Source organism: Centruroides sculpturatus, unplaced genomic scaffold (genome assembly GCF_000671375.1).
Source record: "Centruroides sculpturatus isolate CEXI.00-Female unplaced genomic scaffold, Cexi_2.0 scaffold903, whole genome shotgun sequence".
NCBI lineage: Eukaryota > Metazoa > Arthropoda > Arachnida > Scorpiones > Buthidae > Centruroides > Centruroides sculpturatus.
In genome coordinates, this window is record NW_019385049.1 from 15,379 (window position 1) to 37,630 (window position 22,252).

The window sequence follows — 22,252 nt, forward strand, 5'->3', positions numbered from 1 at the left end:
CGTAGGTGGCGCTATTTAGTTTCTATTACGAACACGTGTTTTTCAGCATCCAATTCCACCAGAAGAATCAGAAGAAGAACACGTGTTTTCGAGTTACGCATTCAAACTAGGAAACGGATTAATGTAGGAATGGATAATGGTGACGATTTATACGTTGAAATAGGGACTGTAACGGACGAGACAGTGGAAGTGCCCGTTTATACTTATATAGCCATGTTTGTACTCGATTGTTGCGAAGTTTATGACATTAATATTTATTTTGTTAAATCAAATGCATCTTCACAGTTCTGTATACCTGTAAAAGTCACGGAACACTTTAAATTTAAATTTATCGAATTCGATGATTTACCTCAAAACGTAAGTTGGATTCGTTACTACAGAAATATATAATGATATAATTTTTAATGAAGACGGTTGCAGATATTTATGTATAGAGTTTGAAAATATAGATTATATTAGTCGTCCTTACAACTATAATTGGGCTGACTTCATACAAAATAATTAAACGTGCTGTTGCTATGTAACCACTTGTTTCAGCTCCTATGTGGTAGAGTTTTATGTTTGAAGTTGACAAGTTTTTTTATGCAGTGGGATGTGAAGAGCATTACTTGCAGATTTGGTAATTCTACGACAAAAATTTACAAGAAGAATTCGTAGATTACGGGACGGCATCCCACATTCGTGCATTATACACACACATTATAAATACACAAAACACATATGACACTTATTATATTTCTAAAGCACATTGCAATACTGGAGAATGAGACTAAGCCTCGAAATTTGACATGTATACAAGAACAAATGAAATAATCTGAAGCTGAAACTATTGCTGTAATATTCTAAGAATAATATGTATTTTTGTGTTTTTAGTTTGGAGGAAAAACAAAAATTTTTAGCTAATTTATTTTTTTAAGAGTGTCACAGAATCTGCATTTTTATATTGGTATAACTCATTGAAATTATAAGTTAAAAGTTTAATATTAACTAGGTGACGGCCGGATGGCCGAGGCAGTTAAGGCGTCGACATACCACTCTTGGGGACTCTGGGTCGTCAAAAAATCACAGAATTTTTTATGAGCAGTTTGTCTCGGATCTGTTGGATTTTGTGCCTTGTCACCTGGTTGCCTTCGTTGTGGGCCTGGTTGAATCCGTAATGGATGTGAAAGGAGGATCTTTTAAAACCCTTAGGGGGGAAGAGTTTAAAAAGCAAATAAATAGAAAATTGCTTTTAAATCTATATTAATTAATTAATTAACTTTTTCATTTATTTAGGTAAAAGACAGTCATTTTCCTGTTATTCATTCGGTTAATTCGTTGACGTGCATAGGAGGTTTGTGTGCAGTAGTCAGATGGGCGATCAAAACAAATCCAAATGACAGCTACTCAGATTTATTAGTAAGTAGCTTAAATATATTATTAATTAGTTTAGATTTAATTATTTTGTATTTTTGTAAGCTATTTAATAAATAAATAAACTATGAGAACATTTGAAAGATGCATTCATTTTACCTAAATAGTGTTTACTATTTGGACAAAATGAATGCATCTAAAATATATTAACATTACAAAATTGTAATATTTGAAAGGAAAATACTACGAGGTCTGTTCAAAAAGTATCGGACTTTTATTTTTTCCACGTAAACCAATGATGCGTGAGAGGCCTCTTTCGGTAGAGTTGTGGAGGGGACAGTCGTGCACAGCCCTGAATTTTTTCCCGCCTGCAGGAAGCGTCAGTCATTGGCAGTCGGCCTATGAGTGAGGTCATGTAGCGAGCTCTCGTCGGATTCCACTAAGTTGGAAAATGACTGAACAACGTGAGCAGTGATATTACATCAAATTTTGCCAAAAACCTTGGCGATACCCGAGCGTAAACCATTCGCAGGATTCAGCAGGCTTTCGGGGACGATCCTCAAGGCCAAAGAAAGCGCGGCAGGCCCGCAGAAATATCAAGGTCATGTTGACAGTTTTTTCGACTCTCGTGGGGTGGTGTATGGTGAGTAAGCACTACGAGGCCAATTCATCGCAAAGAAGTACTACCAGGAGGTCCTTCGTCGTCTTTCCGATGCTGTGCGACGCAAACGACCGGATCTGTGGTCAATCAAAACTTGGCAGCTCCATCGTGATAACGCATCCGTCCATTCTGCTCATCTGATTCGGGCTTTTGTCGCCAAACACAACACTCCTGTGGTTTGTCATGCTCTGTACTCTCCCCACGTGGCTCCATGTGACTTTTGGCTATTTCCCAAGCTGAAAATGCCGCTAAAAGGAACCCGATTTTAGTCGAGAGAAGACATCGTGCGGAATGCGACAGTCCAGCTGATGGCCATTCCAAAAGATGCATTCCAACAATGGCAGGAACGCTGGGAGAAGTGTATACACTACCAAGGAGACTACTTTGAAGGGAATTAGGGTTTTGTACCTCAAAATCAATAAATGTATTTTTGCTGACCAAATGTCCGATACTTTTTGAACAGACCTCGTATTTAAAGGAGAATATTTTAATGCATTAATACGGTCGACTTGTTAATATAAACTCGGATGGATGGCATAAACAGTTCATATTAAAAGACCATTTCCAGATGCAATGGAACAAAAAAAAAGAAGTAATTCTAACAACGCATTAACACCACATGGCAAACAGAATAATGTTTAATTAATCAGAAATACAAAACAAAGGCTCTGTATTGCCCACGAGAAGCATGTGTCACAGGGTGACTGTAAACTGTCCTATTTGTACGCCAACTGATTTGAAATGTTTTTAAATTTAATTTTTAATTAATTTATTAATTTCAAATTCAATCTTTAAATTTCAAAAGTGGGGAAAAAATGTTAATTTACTAACATGCCTTTGATTCGAATAAGTAGAATGCACCAATTCAGTTTTTTTTGTTGTTTTGTTTGAATTAACAAGAGTGTACTGTATATAAAAATGTCGTATCATTTCTAGTACTTTAATAATAATTTTGTAATTATTTACTGTAATATATGTAATACTACATTCATTTATGCACATAATGAGTTTCATCTCTAAACAAGTGATTTATTTATAATGTAGGGGTTTAGAAATGGATGTTTAATGGCTTGCTCAGAAGTAAGTAAACTTTTATTTATTTTTAATACAGTGTGATTCAAATTAAAGCCTATTAGTTTTGTGGCAATGGTGAAGGATTGCATGTGCGAAACTATAGAAACAATTGCTGGACATCGGTTGTGTTTGACAAAAAGCTTCGTACCAAGTTTTTGGCTTTAATGGTTTAGGGGGCGTAGGAGGTCTCTGCACTTCGTTTTGTTTTGCCACAGCTTTCCTAGCCAATTCTTTTGTATATTCGTCATGTAACGAAGGATCTTTTTCTACATCTTTTTGGAAAGCTTTCAATGCTGCCTAAGTTTATAAAGTGTTTCAAACCATGATGACAATCAGTGTGAACAAAGCACTGCTGGAATGAAACACAATGCTAGTAAAGAGGCATCCTCTGACTATTAGTATTAGAGGATGCATGCAGTGTGATAGTCATGATTAAAAACCAGAAGCTGATACTTCAAGATAGCATTCTTAACTGCAACACACAACAGATCTCCTGTTGCAGTTAATAATTACAGTTTTTATTAAAATTGTCAGTAACTAAATATGTCTGTGCTTGAATAAGCTAATGCCCGCCACTGTTCGACTGGATAAAACCACCGAACACTGGTAGTTGGTCGTGGCTTCTAATGTTAATTAAATGTAGAGAAAAATATGCATAAATAATTCAAGTATTTTCATTGAAATCTTTTAGTGTTAAAGAAAATTTTTTAATGTAATAATTTATTCTTAATTTTAAAATATAGAACTCAATATGGACCAAATTTTGTGAAGTTGACATGCCTAATTCTGTAAATCTGTTGATTGATCGAAAAAGGTAAACGTTATATTAATATTCTGCATGTTAATAAAAATCATCATCAAAACATCAATTATTCATTTACTTTTTTAATTAATTTCTAACAAACATTCATTTCTTTTTCATAAATTTTGTGAAATTGTCATTTCTCCCATTATTAGGGATCGGTTTCACACCAAAATCAATTCATTAAATAATTGAATTTCTAATAATGAGGAAAACGATGATTGGATTTGTAAGATGTTTTGTTAAAAGTAGAGATTTTGGACTTGCGTCTGAAATATTGGAACTTGTTAGGCAAAGAAACAAAGTTTTCAACTTATGGAATCATAAGCTGTTTTCAAAATACAGGGTGTTTCCCTCAAACATCCCTAGTTTTAAATTCAATTTCACTTACAACACCAAAAATCCAGCTTGTAACATAAAACGATGGAGAGAAACAAACATTTTCAATTGCAATTGTCTTCAAGTTAAAAAATGTATTCGGGAACAAATATCAGAATAGAATAAGACATGGAATATTATAATCAAAAATATAAAATGAACATGTGATTGGCAGTCAGTGGTCACATGGTTGCATTGGGATGTAAAAAGTAATATTAAATATCGAATAATGCTCTCCAAGCCGCGGATAACGTGTCGTTTGTTTTATACTTTTAAATATAACATTCCATCTCTTGTTCTATCTGTTTCCAAATATGTTTCTTAACTTGAAGATGATTGCTAAAGGCAATTGAAAACATTTGTTTTTCTCATTGCTTTATGTTACAAGCTGGATTTTGGTTTTGTAAGTGAGATTCATAATTCTTCAGTACGTAGTGCATTTATTACTTAGTTTTAAACTGTTCTGTAAACCTATTTATTCAGATACGTGAATAAAATGTGTTGGAGAACGTTGGTCAAGACTTCAAGATCCCTGGTTTTATGTACGTATGCTCGAAAGGGCGAGGTGACAAACTGGACTTCCACTGCCGCATGGTCTAGATTGCCGGTGTCCCTTTTCTCATTATGTCCGATCACCCAACATTGTCTCATTGAACTGTTTTCTTTGTGGACACCTCAAGGATTGTGTGTATGCTACAAATATTCCCAAACAATCCTCAGAATTATTTATTGGACTATACTAAGGCTAATTTAAAATTATATTCAATAAAACACATATGAGATTGTGGCATAACTGCCTACTTCTTGCCAAATTGCTTTATATCTAATTAGTAAATTGGCCCTGATATAGCCAGAAATAATCTGGAAGATTGTTTGGTACATTACTAATTGAATTGGTTTGTTGTATACAGGGATGGAGAGTCTAAGTCAGGAATCAGAATCAATTTTAAAAAATACCAAGTCGGGAGTAGGGTATTTTTCCGCCAACTTCCCATCCCTAGCTGTATATGTCATTATATGTCAAGTAGTGAAGCTGAGCAATTCATTTTTCTATTTGATTAGGAGGGGAAAAAAACACAAGTTCATCTCTTTTGGCAAGTGTTCGACCATCTCATTGGGAGTGAGAATATCTGAACTTTTGCCGAATTTTGGTTCATTTGACTAATCACCTTTTCACAATTAAGTGTTTGAAAACTTTATAACCATGCATGTCCTAACGTAGTTTGTTTCACATAGTATGATGCAGATAATATTTTGTTTCAGTTAGTGTTTTTGTTTGTTCGTATTGGTTTGTATGATAATGTAGATCGAGATTTACTCTTTAACAAGGAAAATTTGAAAATATATCATTCAATAATTGACATCAAACTTACTAATAAATTTTAATTATTTTTAACATTTCAAGCTATTTAAAATAGCTTTTGTCATCTCTCTAGAATATGCCATTTGATAGAAATGTAGTGTGGAGAAAGTTGTGTGCTAAATGTAAAAAATTCTTTAGATATATACAATAAACCCCTGCTAACTAATGGGAGTAAAGGTTAGCTGAGTTAGCTGGATGTTTTCTGTGACTAACTTGTAAGGTTAGCAGGTGTGTATCCACTTATTGACAATATGAATGATATCATAAAGACTTCCGGATATCAAGAACAATTGTTAATTGTCAAGAAATTTTAAATTACTGTACTGTACAATTTTTTAAAAATTTGTCCAAGTTAGCAGGGATTTGCTTTATTAGTGTTTTTCATAACATTTTTTTGTGTTAGTAATAGAAACGAAGAATCTGTCTTACCATCAGATTTATTGAAATTGGAATTTCATCTTCAACATCCTGTAAAAACTCATAATATTTTGAAAAGAAAGCAAGAGTTTGTAAACAAAATGAAATCCCATCAAAATAACGAATCCCATTCCGGCAAAGACGTTTTCGAGATGTCATCTTTAAAGGAGTCGTTAGAAGAACAATTAGAAATAAAGAAAAAATCGTCTTCCCCTCCGTCCGAATATACGATGGATAAAAGTTGCGTCAATGTTAAACTACCACACATTTACGTGGAGGGTATAGATTTTACTATAGCTGACGTAATTCTGTTACCTACCGTTCATCATCTCTTGGTAAGTATTAATTCTTTCACTTCAGGTGATGTAAATTTAAAATTCCAATTTTATTTTATTCAAGACAGAGTTAAGACCTTGGAAATCCGAAATAGAGCGTAATCTTCCGTTATTATTAAACTGGTATCGCAGGTTATTAAAAAACGAATATATTTCAAAATTAATTGATACTTGGAAATGGGTTAAATGGGAAGATATATTTATTGAAACGTATAGAAATGATATAAAAATACCAGAAATTCAAAAGGAGAGTTTGTATACTAGGTAGGTTACTTTCATTACATCTTTACAGTGTTGAAAAAGTTACTGTGCTGTGAAAAATTTGTAATGACATTAAAGTTATATGTACAATACAGCATCACATACGAGACCCGTAAGTCATATGTCCTGCATTTCTACTTTCAGTTACTGTTTGCTCACATATGTTTGTTTTTGGAAGACTTCTTTGTCAATTGAATAATTTCCTATAGAATCTGGACCTTACTTCCCCAGATTTTGGGGTTTCGGAGGGACATTTTCAGCATTTGCTGTAGGAGAAACCGCAATATCATGCATAAAACTGTACTTAAACCCTTTCCACTACACAGTGACTTTTCAGACATCCTGTATTATGAATATGATATATTTCAATTCAACACATATTGGAATTTTCTTTCATAAATGCATAACAAGAAAATTTAGTTTGTGGATCAGTTGTTTTATATATATATATATATATTTTATTATATTTTAGAGATCCTTTGAGATGTAAACCTAGGATGAGGAATCGTGATCCTGCTGAAATTATTGATAAATTGACGGTAAGATTTCAAATTTATTTTTAATGCTCTCTATTTCAGCTGCTAAGAGTTTTTTATTTATTAATTATTTTTATTGTTTTCCTGTTTTAAAAATTGTTCAGATTGCTGGGGTATGCCCGTATTATAGTGCTCACCCTTTCAAAAATAACACAAGTCTCGAGTGGGAAGCATTACCGAGGGCAGTTCATCCTGCGGGAGGTAAATATATTTTAAATATTTAAAAGATATTTATGATCTATTGCATTATTGTATTGCTGTAATTAATGATTGAATTACCAGTAAATTCGATAAGAACAGATAGAACACACAATAATATTTTGAAGCCAAATATTTATTTGCATATATGTGGTTAATAACTGGATATATATTAAATTTGACTCATCAAGAAACATCCACAACATAGTTGAAAATGCTTGTACATTTTTAAACTTATGTTGAGTAGCCATTGTCAGGTACTCAATGTTCTAAAAACAGAACAAACATTCTAAATTTGAAAAGTTGAAGGCGAGTTTAATTGGAAGGGATCCGTGATTTCAAAAAGTGCCGTCCGATAATTTGCAGGTATATCACAGTCATTAAAATTAATCGGTGTATTTCTTCTGTTGGCCCTATAAATTTCTAATTTTTTCAGAGCTTTAATTTGTGTTTCATCACATACTTGTTGGATTAATGAGCATTGTTAAACTGTATGGACACGTAATTGTCGAGTGTGTAGTCAGCTAAGGGTCGTGTCCAATTATCCCTTATTGATAGTGGCTTGATGTTCTTTTCTCTTATGATCTTGTCGTGGCTCCAATACATATGAAAATTATTTGCTTATGCTTTTGCATACATTAAAGACAGAAGTGTAAATTGTTTTTACAGTATTTAAACTATAAAAGCAGTTTAAATCATTTTTCTTTTAAGTTATTACTTTACAGTTCTTTACAATTTTTAAAGTATCATATTACAGCATTCATTTGAATGCGGGAACTCACAATGGCCATTTTTTAATCTGGAAACTAAAAAATTACAGCACGTCCCATTTTTAGACAATGAAGCTGTTGCTTTTCAACACAGAATGAAGGGACGTAGTGCAGTAGTATTTGTTTCATTGTTGCTGACTTACCGATAAGTCAGTAACTAAATGATTGCTGGTGCGCTAATTTACCACTCAGGTACATTTTTAAAATTTATCATTCACAAGTAATGAAAACAATGGTAAAATTTGCAACTTCTTAGTTGTAATAAAATAAAATGCTCATAAATATTTATGCATAGTGTAACTTTATTTTTTAACCATTTAAACTCTGAAAATTTCTTCTTTTTCATAACTGGAGATGAAATTGTTTATACTCCTCAGGCTACAAGGAGAATTTGTATAGCAAAACCAGTCAAACAACTTTCCTTTCAGCAAATTATGTCTCAAACGGATTAAGCCGATCTCATGTTTAAATGGTTAATTCAGTCATTTTTCATGGTCGTGCATTTTATCACAATAATTAATAAATAGATTTTTCAAAAAGTGGGAGTTAAATATCTGCCTTGTTTCAATAAATATGTTTTTGAGAATTTAATAAACTTCTCAAAGTTTTTTGGTCATATTTTAAATGATTTTTTGGACCATCTTTAAGAACTTGAACTGCAGAATTGAAAAAGTCTGCTAATTTACTAGTTTTCTAGAAATTATATGAAACAATTGATGCTCATCATTAATTTTCTTCTATGAAAATGTATGTCTTAAAAATTTCAGGAATATTTCTCCTTAATATATAAACCTCCCTGTGAAATTTCTGACAAAAGGCACAAAAGTTGTTAAGCTTCAAAGTGAAAGAAAAAAAATCAAGCCCTACACATACACACACACTTCCATACGCGTACAGAAAAAAAGGGGTTTGTTTTTTGACCAATCACCATACTTTCCCTGTGTTATAGTACAGCTGGGAATGTAAAAATGAAATATTTTGTAAACAATAAAGTAAGATGTAAATGAAAATTTAGATAATATCACCTCTTTCAGTGTTAATTTTTATGATATAATCATTAAGATTCTAACGTACTTAACTAGTTAATGTTTAACAGAACTAACATTATCTTCTAATTTATAATTTTTAGGAGATTTGCCATTAAATAGAATAATGAGAAAATGTCATCAAGTCGAAAGTATCGTTACGGCCGTGTTATCGTTAGCCGTTCCCGGTAATCTGATAGTCGATTTCTGTGCGGGTGGCGTATGTGAATATTGAATTTTTCTTCTTTTTATAAAATAATTTATTATAAATTCTCTGTTCAAATTGAACACAATATAATCTCATCTGTCATCATCTATCTACATTTTATTAAAATATAATTTAATGTTTTTCAAAAACTATAATTTTGTGTGAATAACCTGCAGGTTATACGTCAATGTTAAAATATATTGACAAACTTGTTAAATGGCTTTCATTTGCATAAAGTCATTAAAAAATCTTTGGAAAATGCAAAAGATTCTTTGCATACCACAAAGTTATTCGTGTCGTCGTGATTTTTTCCAAAAACACATGTACAGGATGTCCAAAAAGTTACTGTGCAGTGGGAAATTTGAAATGCCATTAAAGTTTTACAGATCTCGTGTAATGCCCAACATTTCCACTTTGCAGTAGATGGTGGTACTGCTTATTCAGAGACGTTCTGGTTTCTGGCAAATAATTCTTCCAAGAACTAATCTCCTGTCAAATCTGGTCTGCCGGGTCTCCAGATTTTAGGACCTCTGGAGACATTTCTGGCATTTAATATAGGAGAAACTGCAATATTATATGTAAAACTTCACTTTTATTGAAATTTACTTAAAGCTTTTCCACTGCACAGTAACTTTTTGGACACCCTGTAAAGTAAGTGTACTTCTTAATTATTTTCTTATTACAGATATAAAAGTAGATCATTATAATGAAAAATATCCTCGAACAGTAAACATTGGAAATTTGCAGTTTAAAATATTATGGTTATTATTCAAATAATAACCATGATTTATTTGATCCAAATAGCAAATATGGTTACTGGTACCATATTTGCTATTTGGTTATTTAGATGTAAGTAATCGGTTTGCAAGCCAATGTGATGAATTGTATAGTTTTGTGCATGATTTGGCATTTTCTACAAGTATAGTCTTTAAATGATATGTCTTTTAAAATGTGCTTCCTGTAGTTTTTTTATAATTATGAACTTGGTCTTCCAATCACAAATCCTTTCATTTCTCCAAACAGATCTGTGAGTCAGCCATTAGTTCACAGTTTTTTCTGTTAATGTCATCTTGACTGAGCTTGTTATGGTGTCTGCCATGGAGCCAAAGTCTGCTCAAAGGTGTCTTTGCATTTTGCTTAGGTTTCATGGTGTACTGTTTTTGTCTGCAAGAGTTACATCTTTGTGTAATTGTGATATTTCTTGTTTTCTGAGGAAAAAAAACCTAGTGTTTGTATTTGTTTACAGCAAGGGTTTATTGAAGTAGAACCTGCACAAATCGGAATCTCGCAGTGCTGAATATTTTTTCCAGTTTGGCAGGTTTTTCAACACGGAAAAATCACTTTGTTCCAAAGAATTTATTAAGGCAGGTTCCATTTTGGACAGATTTTAGTGCCTATCTGTAAGCGTAGAGGACTTACATGTTTTGGAGTTTGTCCAATGTATAACTCCAAACGAATATGTCATTACTGGAATAGTATGCAAGTTTATTGTTTTAAATGTGATTTTGCATTGAGCTATGTTCTTAATACAGTAGAACCCCTCTAGTTTGCCCTCGGCTAGTCCGTCATTCCGGTTAATCCGACCGTGGTCGGAGTCGAGAAACTTGTCCCGACTTGTCGGTGACTCACCGTCCGTGGCATTTTTCTGTGTTCGTTACAATATATGTTTTATATTGTGTGTACATGTACAGTTTTGTGTGTGTTTTCAATATGTAAAGAGTGAAACGTAAACACGTTACTCTTTCATTAAATTTTCATTTAATGAAAGAGTAACGTGTTTACGATTAGCAGTGCTACAAAGACTAGACAAAGGAGAAGATTGTTTATTTTACTTTTTTCTGATAATCCGACCTTTCTTGCGTTCCGACCATACCCCCAGTCCCAAAGGTGACGGATTAGAGGGGTTCTACTGTACTGAGAATAATCTATTAAAATGCTTTTTCACCACACCGGGTTGTATATACTCCAAATCAACAACTATCTACAATTAACCAGTAACCGGTGCGAAATTCTTTAAAATCAGCAAACGTTTTAGATTCCCCTCCTGGGATCTTCTTCAGGCTCGCTTTTTTATACCTTTCGTTATAACCGGATTCTTTAATTCAAATGTTTTTGAAAAATATGGAACGTGCCATTTTTCGAAAAAATTTCCGAAAATGGAAGGAATCCACATGTTATTTCAAATATAATTTTCTACCAATGGGGATTCGTTGTGTGTAACACCTCATAAAATTTATCATATAAATATATTATGATTTATCGTCAATTAAAAATTGCCATGCTGCAGAGAGATTTATTTCTTCTTTGAAATTAATGCATGTGGATTTGCAATCGGCTTTAAAGATTTCCACTGCCTCCAAAGTTCTTAGTTGTTCCTGGTGTTGGGTGGTGCGAATAACATGCGCATCATCGAAGAAAGGTGTGATGTCCGGGTTTGTCGCATACGTAGATAGGGCCGTCGTACATTTATTATGTTCGATGTCTGATTTATGTTCTTTTAATCTTGTGGCCAATGAACGCTTGGTGGATCCGATATACACTAAAGGTCTATCCCATCTGTTATCTTTTAATGGAATACTGTATATCCCTGGCAGCCTATTTGGGTCTGAATTGTCCTTCCCGTTCCTTAATAAACTGTAAATGGTTGGGTTTCTTTTGTATGCAATATTAATTCCTTTTATTTTTGCAATTTTTTCGTACATTGCCTTTAGATGCGGGTTATACGTTATTGGTACCTTCTCTACTCTATCCTCATTTCCATTATTTAGTACCTCTACCTTTTCTTCTACACGATTCTGCAAACGCTGGTGCTGCATACGTAAACCTTTTATAATATTGCTGTAACCATGCTCTTTAGCGATCTTTCTAATGTAATTTAATTCTCGTTGGAGGGTTTGGGAGGTGGAAGAATGCATATATGCTCTTTCTACTAATGCTCTAAACGCCGCTTTGGAGGCAGTGGAAATCTTTAAAGCCGATCGCAAATCCGCATGCATTAATTTCAAAGAAGAAATAAATCTCTCTGCAGCATGGCAATTTTTAATTGACGATAAATCATAATATATTTATATGATAAATTTTATGAGGTGTTACACACAACGAATCCCCATTGGTAGAAAATTATATTTGAAATAACACGTGGATTCCTTCCATTTTCAGAAATTTTTTCGAAAAATGGCACGTTCCATATTTTTCAAAAACATTCGAATTAAAGAATCCGGTTATAACGAAAGGTATAAAAAAGTGAGCCTAAAGAAGATCCCAGGAGGGGAATCGAAAACGTTCGCCGATTTTAAAGAATTTCGCACCGGTTACTGGTTAATTGTAGATAGTTGTTGATTTGGAGTATATACAACCCAGTGTGGTGAAAAAGCACATTAACTAAGTTATAGCTACGCCAGCTAATATTTACCGTAAAGTGGTAGTAGCTCTTACAAAAACAAGAGCGAGACTGGATTTTTTAATGAAGTGTAAAAGCAATGGGGTATTTCCAATGACAATTTTCCGTGTGCACCTACCCACTGGTAATGAACCCATTATTAATAAGGTGAGATGGATGTGTTTAACAAGAGCTATTAGACTCACAAGAAGGAAAGTATATTCTTTGATTGCCAAGATTATTCATATAGAAGATTCCTTATTCCAACAAGATCATAATCTATTGGTAGTCGAAAATGCAAAGCAAGTCAACATATATAATAGATTGAGATACAATTGGAAAATTCATTATATCCAGAAAATGCATTGGATTTTGCGATTTCAAGTACCTAAGAGATCCAATAAGGTAAACTGTCCATTCGTGACTTGGGATAACATACATGTTCCGGACTTTGTTAAGCAGGTACTGCGGTATGGTCCTGCATACGTGCCTCCTCCTTCCCCTAAGGAAGCAAGTAACTCTTCCATCCCAGACTTGGAAAATCTACTGAAGGGACTCTCGCATAACCAAAAAGAGTACTACAGATGGCTAGCATCAATTAAGATCGGTACCGCGAAGGAATCTAAGGAGGTTATACAGATGAAACATAAATTGAATAGAGCTTCCAAGTGGATAAAGAGTAATAACATTGTCTTGACCAGGGCGGATAAAGCCAAAGTAATGGTGCTAATGAAAAGAGAGACGTATGAGAAAGGATTAATTGAATACCTCTCATTAACTCAGTGCTCAGAAATGGAAACAAGCTGGGTGGATAAGATGCAAGCAAGAATTAAACGATTTGCTAATACGAAAATAGCCAAGAACATGGGTGTGAAGAACATAATTGTAGATGCTCCAGACATGCTGAAGCTGTTCGCCTTTGCTAAGATGCATAAACAAGGGCAAGAACTCAGACCTATAGTAGACAAAGGGAGAGCTCCTACCATTAAGTTAGAAAAGTTAATACATAACAGGCTATCCATGCACTTGAAAGATTACCAGTTCAAGATAGAAAGTCCAATGGAGCTTTTAAAACAACTTAAGAAGATAGACACTCCAGATTGCGCAACGGTATTGGATTTTAGATCCTTATACCCTTCAATAAAAATTCAACCATGTTTTTGTGCACTCAGGGACTTCCTTCTCTCTAGCATAGAGGACACCACATTGCACCACGATATACTTGAGTTAGCGCATCTGGCTTGTTACAATTCCGTATTCCAATTCAAGAACACCATATACAAGCAAGGAAGAGGAGTGCCAATGGGAAGTCCATTATCTGGAGATTTATGCGAAATGGTAATCAGGATATTAGAAAACAAAGTCCTTCCCTCCTTTCTCCCAAATATTAGCCTGTACAGAAGATATATCGACAATATAATTATCCTTTGGAAAGCTGAGCCGGATATAGATCATTTTATGGAATCAATGAACAACAACCCATATGGCCTCGTAGTGGAACTGGAACAACACAGTAAGGATAAAGTACACTTCTTGGATATAGTCATAGATATGAAAGAGAGGGCAGTACAAACTTATGTATACAGAAAACCTACAGCGATATTAACGTATATACCTTATGAATCTTGTGACCCATTTTCTTATAAGATAGCGGCGTTTAGAGCATTAGTAGAAAGAGCATATACACATTCTTCCACCTTCCAAGCCTCCAACGAGAATTAAATTACATTAGGAAGATCGCTAAAGAGCATGGTTACAGCAATATTATAAAAGGTTTAGGTATGCAGCACCGGCATTTGCAGAATCGTGTAGAAGAAAAGGTAGAGGTACTAAATAATGGAAATGAGGATAGCATAGAGAAGGTACCAATAACGTATAACCCGCATCTAAAGGCAATGTATGAAAAAATTGCAAAAATAAAAGGAATTAAAATCGCATACAAAAGAAACCCAACCATTTACAGTTTATTAAGGAACGGGAAGGACAATTCGGACCCAAATAGGCTTCCAGGGATATACAGTATTCCATTAAAAGATAACAGATGGGATAGGCCTTTAGTGTATATCGGAACCACCAAGTGTTCATTGGCCACAAGATTAAAAGAGCATAAATCAGACATCGAACATAATAAATGTACGACAGCCTTATCTACGTATGCGACAAACCCGGACATCACACCTTTCTTCGATGATGCGCATGTTATTCGCACCACCCAACACCAGGAACAACTAAGAACTTTGGAGGCAGTGGAAATCTTTAAAGCCGATTGCAAATCCACATGCATTAATTTCAAAGAAGAAATAAATCTCTCTGCAGCATGGCAATTTTTAATTGACGATAAATCATATTTATATGATAAATTTTATGAGGTGTTACACACAACGAATCCCCATTGGTAGAAAATTATATTTGAAATAACACGTGGATTCCTTCCATTTTCGGAAATTTTTTCGAAAAATGGCACGTTCCATATTTTTCAAAAACATTTGAATTAAAGAATCTGGTTATAACGAAAGGTATAAAAAAGCGAGCCTGAAGAAGATTCCAGGAGGGGAATCGAAAACATTCGCCGATTTTAAAGAATTTCGCACCGGTTACTGGTTAATTGTAGATAGTTGTTGATTTGGAGAATAATCTATTGTTGCATGCTTTCAATTCAGTGGTACAGACTATGTGGTGGGCAGGTTATGCAAAGGTTTTATTTTCATTCTAGCAATTTTCTGCAGAGTTTACACCTTTTTAGATTATACATTGCGGCAGCTTATTCACATGAAATTATGATACTTGAGTTGAAAATTTTAAAAATAAAATAAGCTTTGAAAAAGTGATAAATGGTATATTTGTAGTTTTTTTATTTGATTAGATGTATGTATTTTTTTGTAATGCTCTCTTCCCTGTGAGTACTAAGAGGGCATTTTAGCAAGCCTACTTCGGGTTTGGCCAGGTGGTGAAGGATAGAGTTGATGTATCCCCCAAAAAAATCCCTGTGGGTGTTTTGATCTGTCTAGATTTGATTCCGGATCCCCAGAGCAGAAGGCCGACACCTTAACCACTTGGCCATCCAGTCATCTAATTAAAAATATTGTGTGTGTTTAGTATGTAGCAATAAATTCAGAAGCCATCATCTCTTTCATTTAAATTATATAAAAAATAATAATAATAATTTTTTTTAAATAAATTGTTTAGTGTTTAATTGAATTTTCTAATATAATATAATTTTTAGGGACATGTTGGTATTTTAATAGCATATTTACGTCCTTCCTGTAAGGTAAAATTTTTATCTAATTAATTTTTAATATAAGTTAATGGAAAGTAATATTAAGTAATGATTGTTTTAAATTATTAGGTAATTCTTATAGAAAATAAAGAATCATCTATGGATCGTGCTAGAGCGAGAGCAAAAGAATTGCAGCTTAGAAACGTATTCTTTTATCAGGTAAATTAATTCGTTAACTTGCTTAAGGTAAATTGATATATTACTTTAATTTTTAAGAACATTTTAGTTAAAAATATAAGATCTTTTGCAATATTTGTAACAGGTGTTTGTTAATTGAAGTAATAACATGTTAATAAGCTATAATGGATTTGTTTCCAGTGTAATATGGATTATTTTTGTGGAAGATTTGACATTGGCGTGTGTTTACATGCTTGTGGAGTAGCAACCGATTTGGTAATTAGACAGTGTCTTTCTCAAAATGCCAGTTTTGTCTGTTGCCCGTGCTGTTACGGTTCGATTAAGAATTCTCATTTGGTTCAATATCCAAGGAGTGAAAAATTTAGAGAGTGCGGTGTGAGTTATGAGGTAAAAAAAATGTTTTTATTTTACTAATATTTATCTTCTCTCTCTTTCTATCTTTATTTTAAATTCTAATTTGTTATTGTAGTCCTCAAAAACAGATTCATGCAAGCCTATCTTTCTATCTGTTATGCATCTGTATCAATATTTTTATTGTCATATTATTAATAAATTAATTTATTTGATCACAAATTATTGAAATAAATAAAGTTGAAAATTTTTAATATCAGTTGAGCTTCTGATCAAGCCTTAGTTATAATAACCAGCAAAATTGTACAACTTTGAAAGCCAAGACTTTGGGGATAGTAAATAATAATTTGATATTTTTTCTAACGACTTATAAAATTAAGATAGCTTTGTCATTAAAAAGATTATTTGCTTTTATTTGGTATCCAATGGAAATTTGTTTTAAGATGTCTGCTGTTTGCTCTGTATACTAACTCAGGACTTTGTAAACTATCTTCCATCATTAAACTACTGTAAATCCTATAATTAATTCAGAAAAAATTTAATGCTCCAAAATCATTATATATCTATCACTAGTGAAAAAATATCTCACAATTTATAAACTGAAGTAAATACAGTGTTTTCTATTAATAAATACTTTCTTACATTAAATTTTTCAGTGACAGCGTAGAAAACTTCTTATGTAGATTTGATAAACAAGAAGTTTCCATTATGTAGTCATTGATTCTGACCTTACCTTTGGATTCCAGATAGATCACTGTGTTGCAATTTGTTGTGACATCATCTAAAGGCAAGATTGTAACAAGAAAAATAATTTAACCCTTCGGGGAACGCGCCTTTCAGGATCTCACGAGAGGGCGCATCGCGGCAATTGCACTGCATATGTAATATTACTTGATTTAAGTCAATAATTAATTATCGTTTTGAAAATATGATTCAGATATACCAGAAAACTATTTTTACGGCATTTTAATGAACAAATTGTTTATAAAATATTTAGATAATAAAAATAGTCACTATATATTCATGAGATGTTCACTTTCACACATGGCACATATAATCACCATATTCCGATTCTTCTTGCAAATATTTCTACTCATTTCTGACAAATTGATTTTTTTCTATTGTTTTTGAGTATGCCACAAATAAAACAAATTCTAGGTTTTTGCCGCTACTTTGGATTGCTCTTTGTTTCCCTTATATTTTTGGAAAATATAAACTAATATAAATTTAAAAATTTATAGAAACTTACAATAGTGTTAATTTAATATATTTATTTAATAAACTTGCAAATATTGACTTACTTTATTAAAAAAATTAAACACATATATATAAACGTATACTGATATTTTAGTTACATGACAGGGCGCGTAGCAGCAGTTACAACACAAATTAGGTACGACTTGATTCAAAGTCCAGTAACAGCTAAACGGTTAGCATAACTGACCCGATTTCAAAGATAAATTGTAACTTGTAATATGAAGAGAGAATACTATGACGTATTTCCACAATAATTAAGTACAACGTCAAACAAACGAATATATTATTATTTTGCGGCAATTTGCCGCGGGGGTGTCCACCGAAGGGTTAAACTACTTATTAAGTAATGTCTCTCAATTCAGACATCTGTAACTGCCACTTCATACCTTTTTAAGTGTCAAATATATTAAAAATTTCTATCTGGCAGTTGTAAGACAGATCAGTTTCTCTATTAAAATATGTAATGTAGTTATAATAAGAATCTTAATATGTAAAAAGGTAAAGAAACAAAACACTATTAAAATCTATCTCTATTGAGCACCATTGTGAATTGCATTCTATTTCACTGGACAAATATTTTGTGTACACTCTGTTATTTCTCTGTTTGAGAGAACATTTGTATAAATGCAAGCAAATTCAAATTTAAATGTTGAGCCATTTTATATGGAAAAATATGTTTTTAACATAATTTATAATTGTAGGGTCCTATTTTCTCTTTTCGCATTTATTTTTGAAGTGTTTTATTATTAAACAGGGTGCAGTTCTTGCGACTGAAAGTGTTAGCAATATAAAAAAAAGTTAGTTTAGTATTTAAATCATTTAAATAAAATTTTTGTAGTTAATTTCAGATTTGTTTGGAAAGAAAATATCCAAGATTCTATATCAGCAATAGCCACTTTTAAAGATTAATTTTTAACACAAAATATCTGTTTTAACTTATAAATTCATTTAATTGTAAATTAACATTACTTTGAAAAATTTCAGAACCTGATGGGATGAATTTATGATATTTAATTATTGTACCAATTACAAAAACAATTACTTTCAGGAATATCAACTGTTGTGTCATTGTGCGGACCGTACTGAAGTAGCGACGCCAAAAGTAGAAGAAGGTAAGCTTCATATAAGTATTTATTATTATTTGTTTTAAACTCTTTCTGCTTTGTGGGCAATAACCGGCCCTTTTTCAGGCTCACAGTGGAATGGCAGTTGGTGAGGAAAGGAGTCTGACATATCCAGATTAGAATGCCCCAAAAAATTCAACATTTAAATACATTGGTATTCAGATTAAAGGCACGTTCGTAAAGTCGAATGAGTTAAACGAGAATGACGTCATCGTTATTCTTATTTCGTTAGACTTTTCGAACGATTCGTTTAGAACTAAATGGCTGTTTCTAAAATTGAAGATACAAATGTTGCTAGTACAGCCTTATCTGAAACATTTTTCTTAGATTGCTTCGGGTGGACAGTTATTTCAATCATTTCATCTTTTAATTCACAATTTAAACACTCGAGTAGATTTATAAACATCGATATCGTCGGGCGCCATTTTCTTAACGAAGTAAACTAACTCTTTCCTTCGTGAACTTCGTTAGTTTCGTTCGAAACGTCATCACCGCAGAGCATGCGCACTGAGCGAGACTACTACTATTCGAACGATTCGTTACTAACGCGTTTAACTCGTTTGACTTTACGAACGTACCCTAATTTTTGAATACACACACCCCCCAGCATTCTTTTGTTGGATTCTCAGTGTTTATAGCTCTTTGTCAGGTTTAATCTTAAACTAGCTCAAAAACATTAATTTAGTAAAAGTTTTGTGCTGGATACCTAAAATGGTTTTATTTATCACTGGTGTTACATTGTTAATGCAGACGAGTAGTAAAAATGGTGCTAATGATATCATGGAGGTGACCATATTGCTTCATCAGAGCCCAATGAGTGCAATGTGTATTGGTTGCTGCACAAATGAACTCTGTGAATATCAGAACACATTTTAGTACATTGTAGTTTGCCGATATTGCATACCGGAATATACCAGTTATGATTCGGTTGGCAGAAGCGAGGCCATTCAAAATGCACCTGCCAGTGTTAGACCAATAAGGTTCAGTTTTTTTCATATAATCCATTAAATGGACATATATTAGTAATAGGCCAAACGATTGCCGGGTGAAATCAGGCTACTTCTCTGTAAGTAACAGAGGATGGTTATATCATAGTTAAAACATGTCTGGAAGAGTAACTGGCAACACATCTGCAGGGTAAGCGGGAGTTGCAGGTTTGAATCCTGCTCCAAGCAGATTCTTTTCTTCCATAATATTCTAATTTATAATTTAATAATTATAAATTAAGAGATGTTGCCTAACACTGGCCTCTAGTGACAAATTATTTAGAAATTGTTAAAAGTAATAGTGGAATAGTAATCGTTTAGGCGATTAAAAATGTTTATTATTTGAGAATTTATAACAATGACAACAGCAGCAGTGCTGTTTTCTAACTAATTTAATAATTGTATCTTTTCCCAGGTGAAATATATATGAAAATCTAACATAACTCAGAAATAAAAATTATTAATGTTGGTTTTGAAAGAGCTTTTTCTGCCATTTAAGATTTGATTTTATTTATTTCTATGAAAAGACAATGAGAGATATTAAATGAAAGTAAAAGCAATTTAATACCATTAGCAATTTGAACCTACAAACTTTTATATTCTGCAACATCACAATCATCATAATGGTTAGTGAATGCCTCAACAGACTTTGCAAAATTATTAAATTGCTATTCTTATTAACAATAGTTTAAAATAAAATTATAAAAATTTTATATTTTCCTATCATTTCCATTAAATTTAAAATTTGTGTTATTTCAGGTAAATACTGCATGAGCATTATCGACACCGATAGATATTTCCATGCGTACGAAAATAACTACAACATCCGATTAACTACTCTGCAACCGCCGTCTTGTACGCCCAAATCTAATTTATTGATAGGAGTACCTAAAAGTAATAATTAGAAAATGTAATAAGAATAAAAATCTTTTAGTTACAAATTTTATGCTGTGTAGCTTTCATTTTACGTCTTTGCTATTAAACCAAAATATAAAATTTGAAATGTACCGATTCAAAGAAAATTATTATTAAACTTCAATTGAAAAACATTAACACACACATTTATATAAAAACATATTACTGTAATTTCATGCAGATAACTCAAAACCTGTGACAACATATACCCTGCAGAAAATTGTAAAATGGACATAAAACCAGCCCACCGTTTCTGCTGCAGTAACGTATACCCCACGTTACTGCAGCAGATGTTGAAAGTGTGACACTTATTAGTACAGGGTGTCTACAGACATTTAAAATCTACTTAATTTTGAGTGGAAATGTATACAACCCTTTAATAAATATAAAATCAATACAGCATCACTGAATCAAAATAGAAATATACATACTATCAGACCTTGAAACAATTAGCTATTTTGGTGACCAAGTCTCCTTTTTTTTGGACATTTTTGATTCTTCCTTTTATGAATATCCAGAAAGAATGACGGACCAACAAAGCATTCTCACTTCTTAATACAAAGGTCCACTAGTTGGAAATTGTGAATTTAAATAATTCTAAGCTACCAGTCAGATTAGCTGACAATTTTCTATATCAATTCATTGTTGCAAGTAAAGAATCACACAAACAAAATGTAAAGCTGACTGAAAAGACAGCATTCTCCAAAATGAAATTATCGTGTGATCAGATTTCTCGATTACATTATAAAGTGGTGCCTCAAATAACGGACGCTGCAAACAACGGACTTTCTGTTTGGCCGTTATGTGACTCGAGCAACGGACTGGCTGCGAACAATGGACTTTCCGTTCGGCAGTTACGTGAGGTGAACAACATTTCTGCGAACAAGTTGTGAATGATGTTTCCACTCTTTTGCCGTTGCCAATGACATTCTACTATTTTTAGAATATATTATTAGTATATCTGAAGTACAGAGCTCCCGTTGGGATTCAGCTTGCTCCCTTGTTTATTACATACTGTACATCACCTCAGTGCAGGGTATTTACATTTATTCAAGTGTTGTGCAAATCATGGCTTCTAAAAAAGCGGAAAGGTGATTTCAATTGAAACAAAGCAAGAAATCATCAGGAGTGAAAGTTGACAAGCTTTGTCAAATGGGGAGAGGTTCAGGAGTTTACCAACACTCATTATCCAAACAGCTGAGGCCAACAGGATCAATGATCTCTACAATGACACCCTTGTCCGTCATTTCCGACAGGTGTTGAAGAAGAGAGAGAAACAGACCACCTTGTACATGTTTTTCAAGAAGCCAACTGCCAAAAAACAAAGGATGGAACAAGAGGAGTTGACTCTGCAAGCTCTGGTAGTCTCTCCTGAATCTTACTCCGATTAAAAACCAATAAAAGGAGACCTGCTGCAATGTATAAAAAGTCTATCTCTATGAAT

At 33.1% G+C, this 22,252-nt stretch overlaps 2 protein-coding genes across 3 annotated transcripts in view; one reads left to right on the plus strand and one right to left on the minus strand.

The window, feature by feature from the left end:
* Positions 1–22,252, minus strand: part of LOC111633927 (WW domain-binding protein 4-like) — a 43,858-nt gene that overhangs the window by 11,063 nt on the left and 10,543 nt on the right. The gene's annotated exons all lie outside the window — the stretch shown is intronic.
* LOC111633924 (glutathione S-transferase C-terminal domain-containing protein-like) lies at positions 16–21,003 on the plus strand. 2 transcript variants are annotated; one of them, XR_002758127.1, is made up of 15 exons: positions 16–357; positions 1,276–1,398; positions 3,059–3,094; positions 3,832–3,902; positions 6,035–6,383; positions 6,448–6,647; positions 7,117–7,183; positions 7,285–7,381; positions 9,278–9,393; positions 15,984–16,028; positions 16,107–16,196; positions 16,356–16,562; positions 18,832–18,895; positions 20,309–20,519; positions 20,653–20,782. XR_002758127.1 is itself a non-coding variant. In XM_023378581.1 (14 exons), the coding sequence occupies exons 1-14, from the start codon at positions 130–132 to the stop codon at positions 20,796–20,798; spliced, it is 1,839 nt and encodes a 612-aa protein (XP_023234349.1). In that variant the 5' UTR covers positions 16–129; the 3' UTR covers positions 20,799–21,003. The 2 variants fall into 2 exon arrangements, 1 of the variants encoding a protein (XP_023234349.1); XM_023378581.1 differs by lacking the exon at positions 20,309–20,519 and having other exon boundaries at positions 20,653–21,003.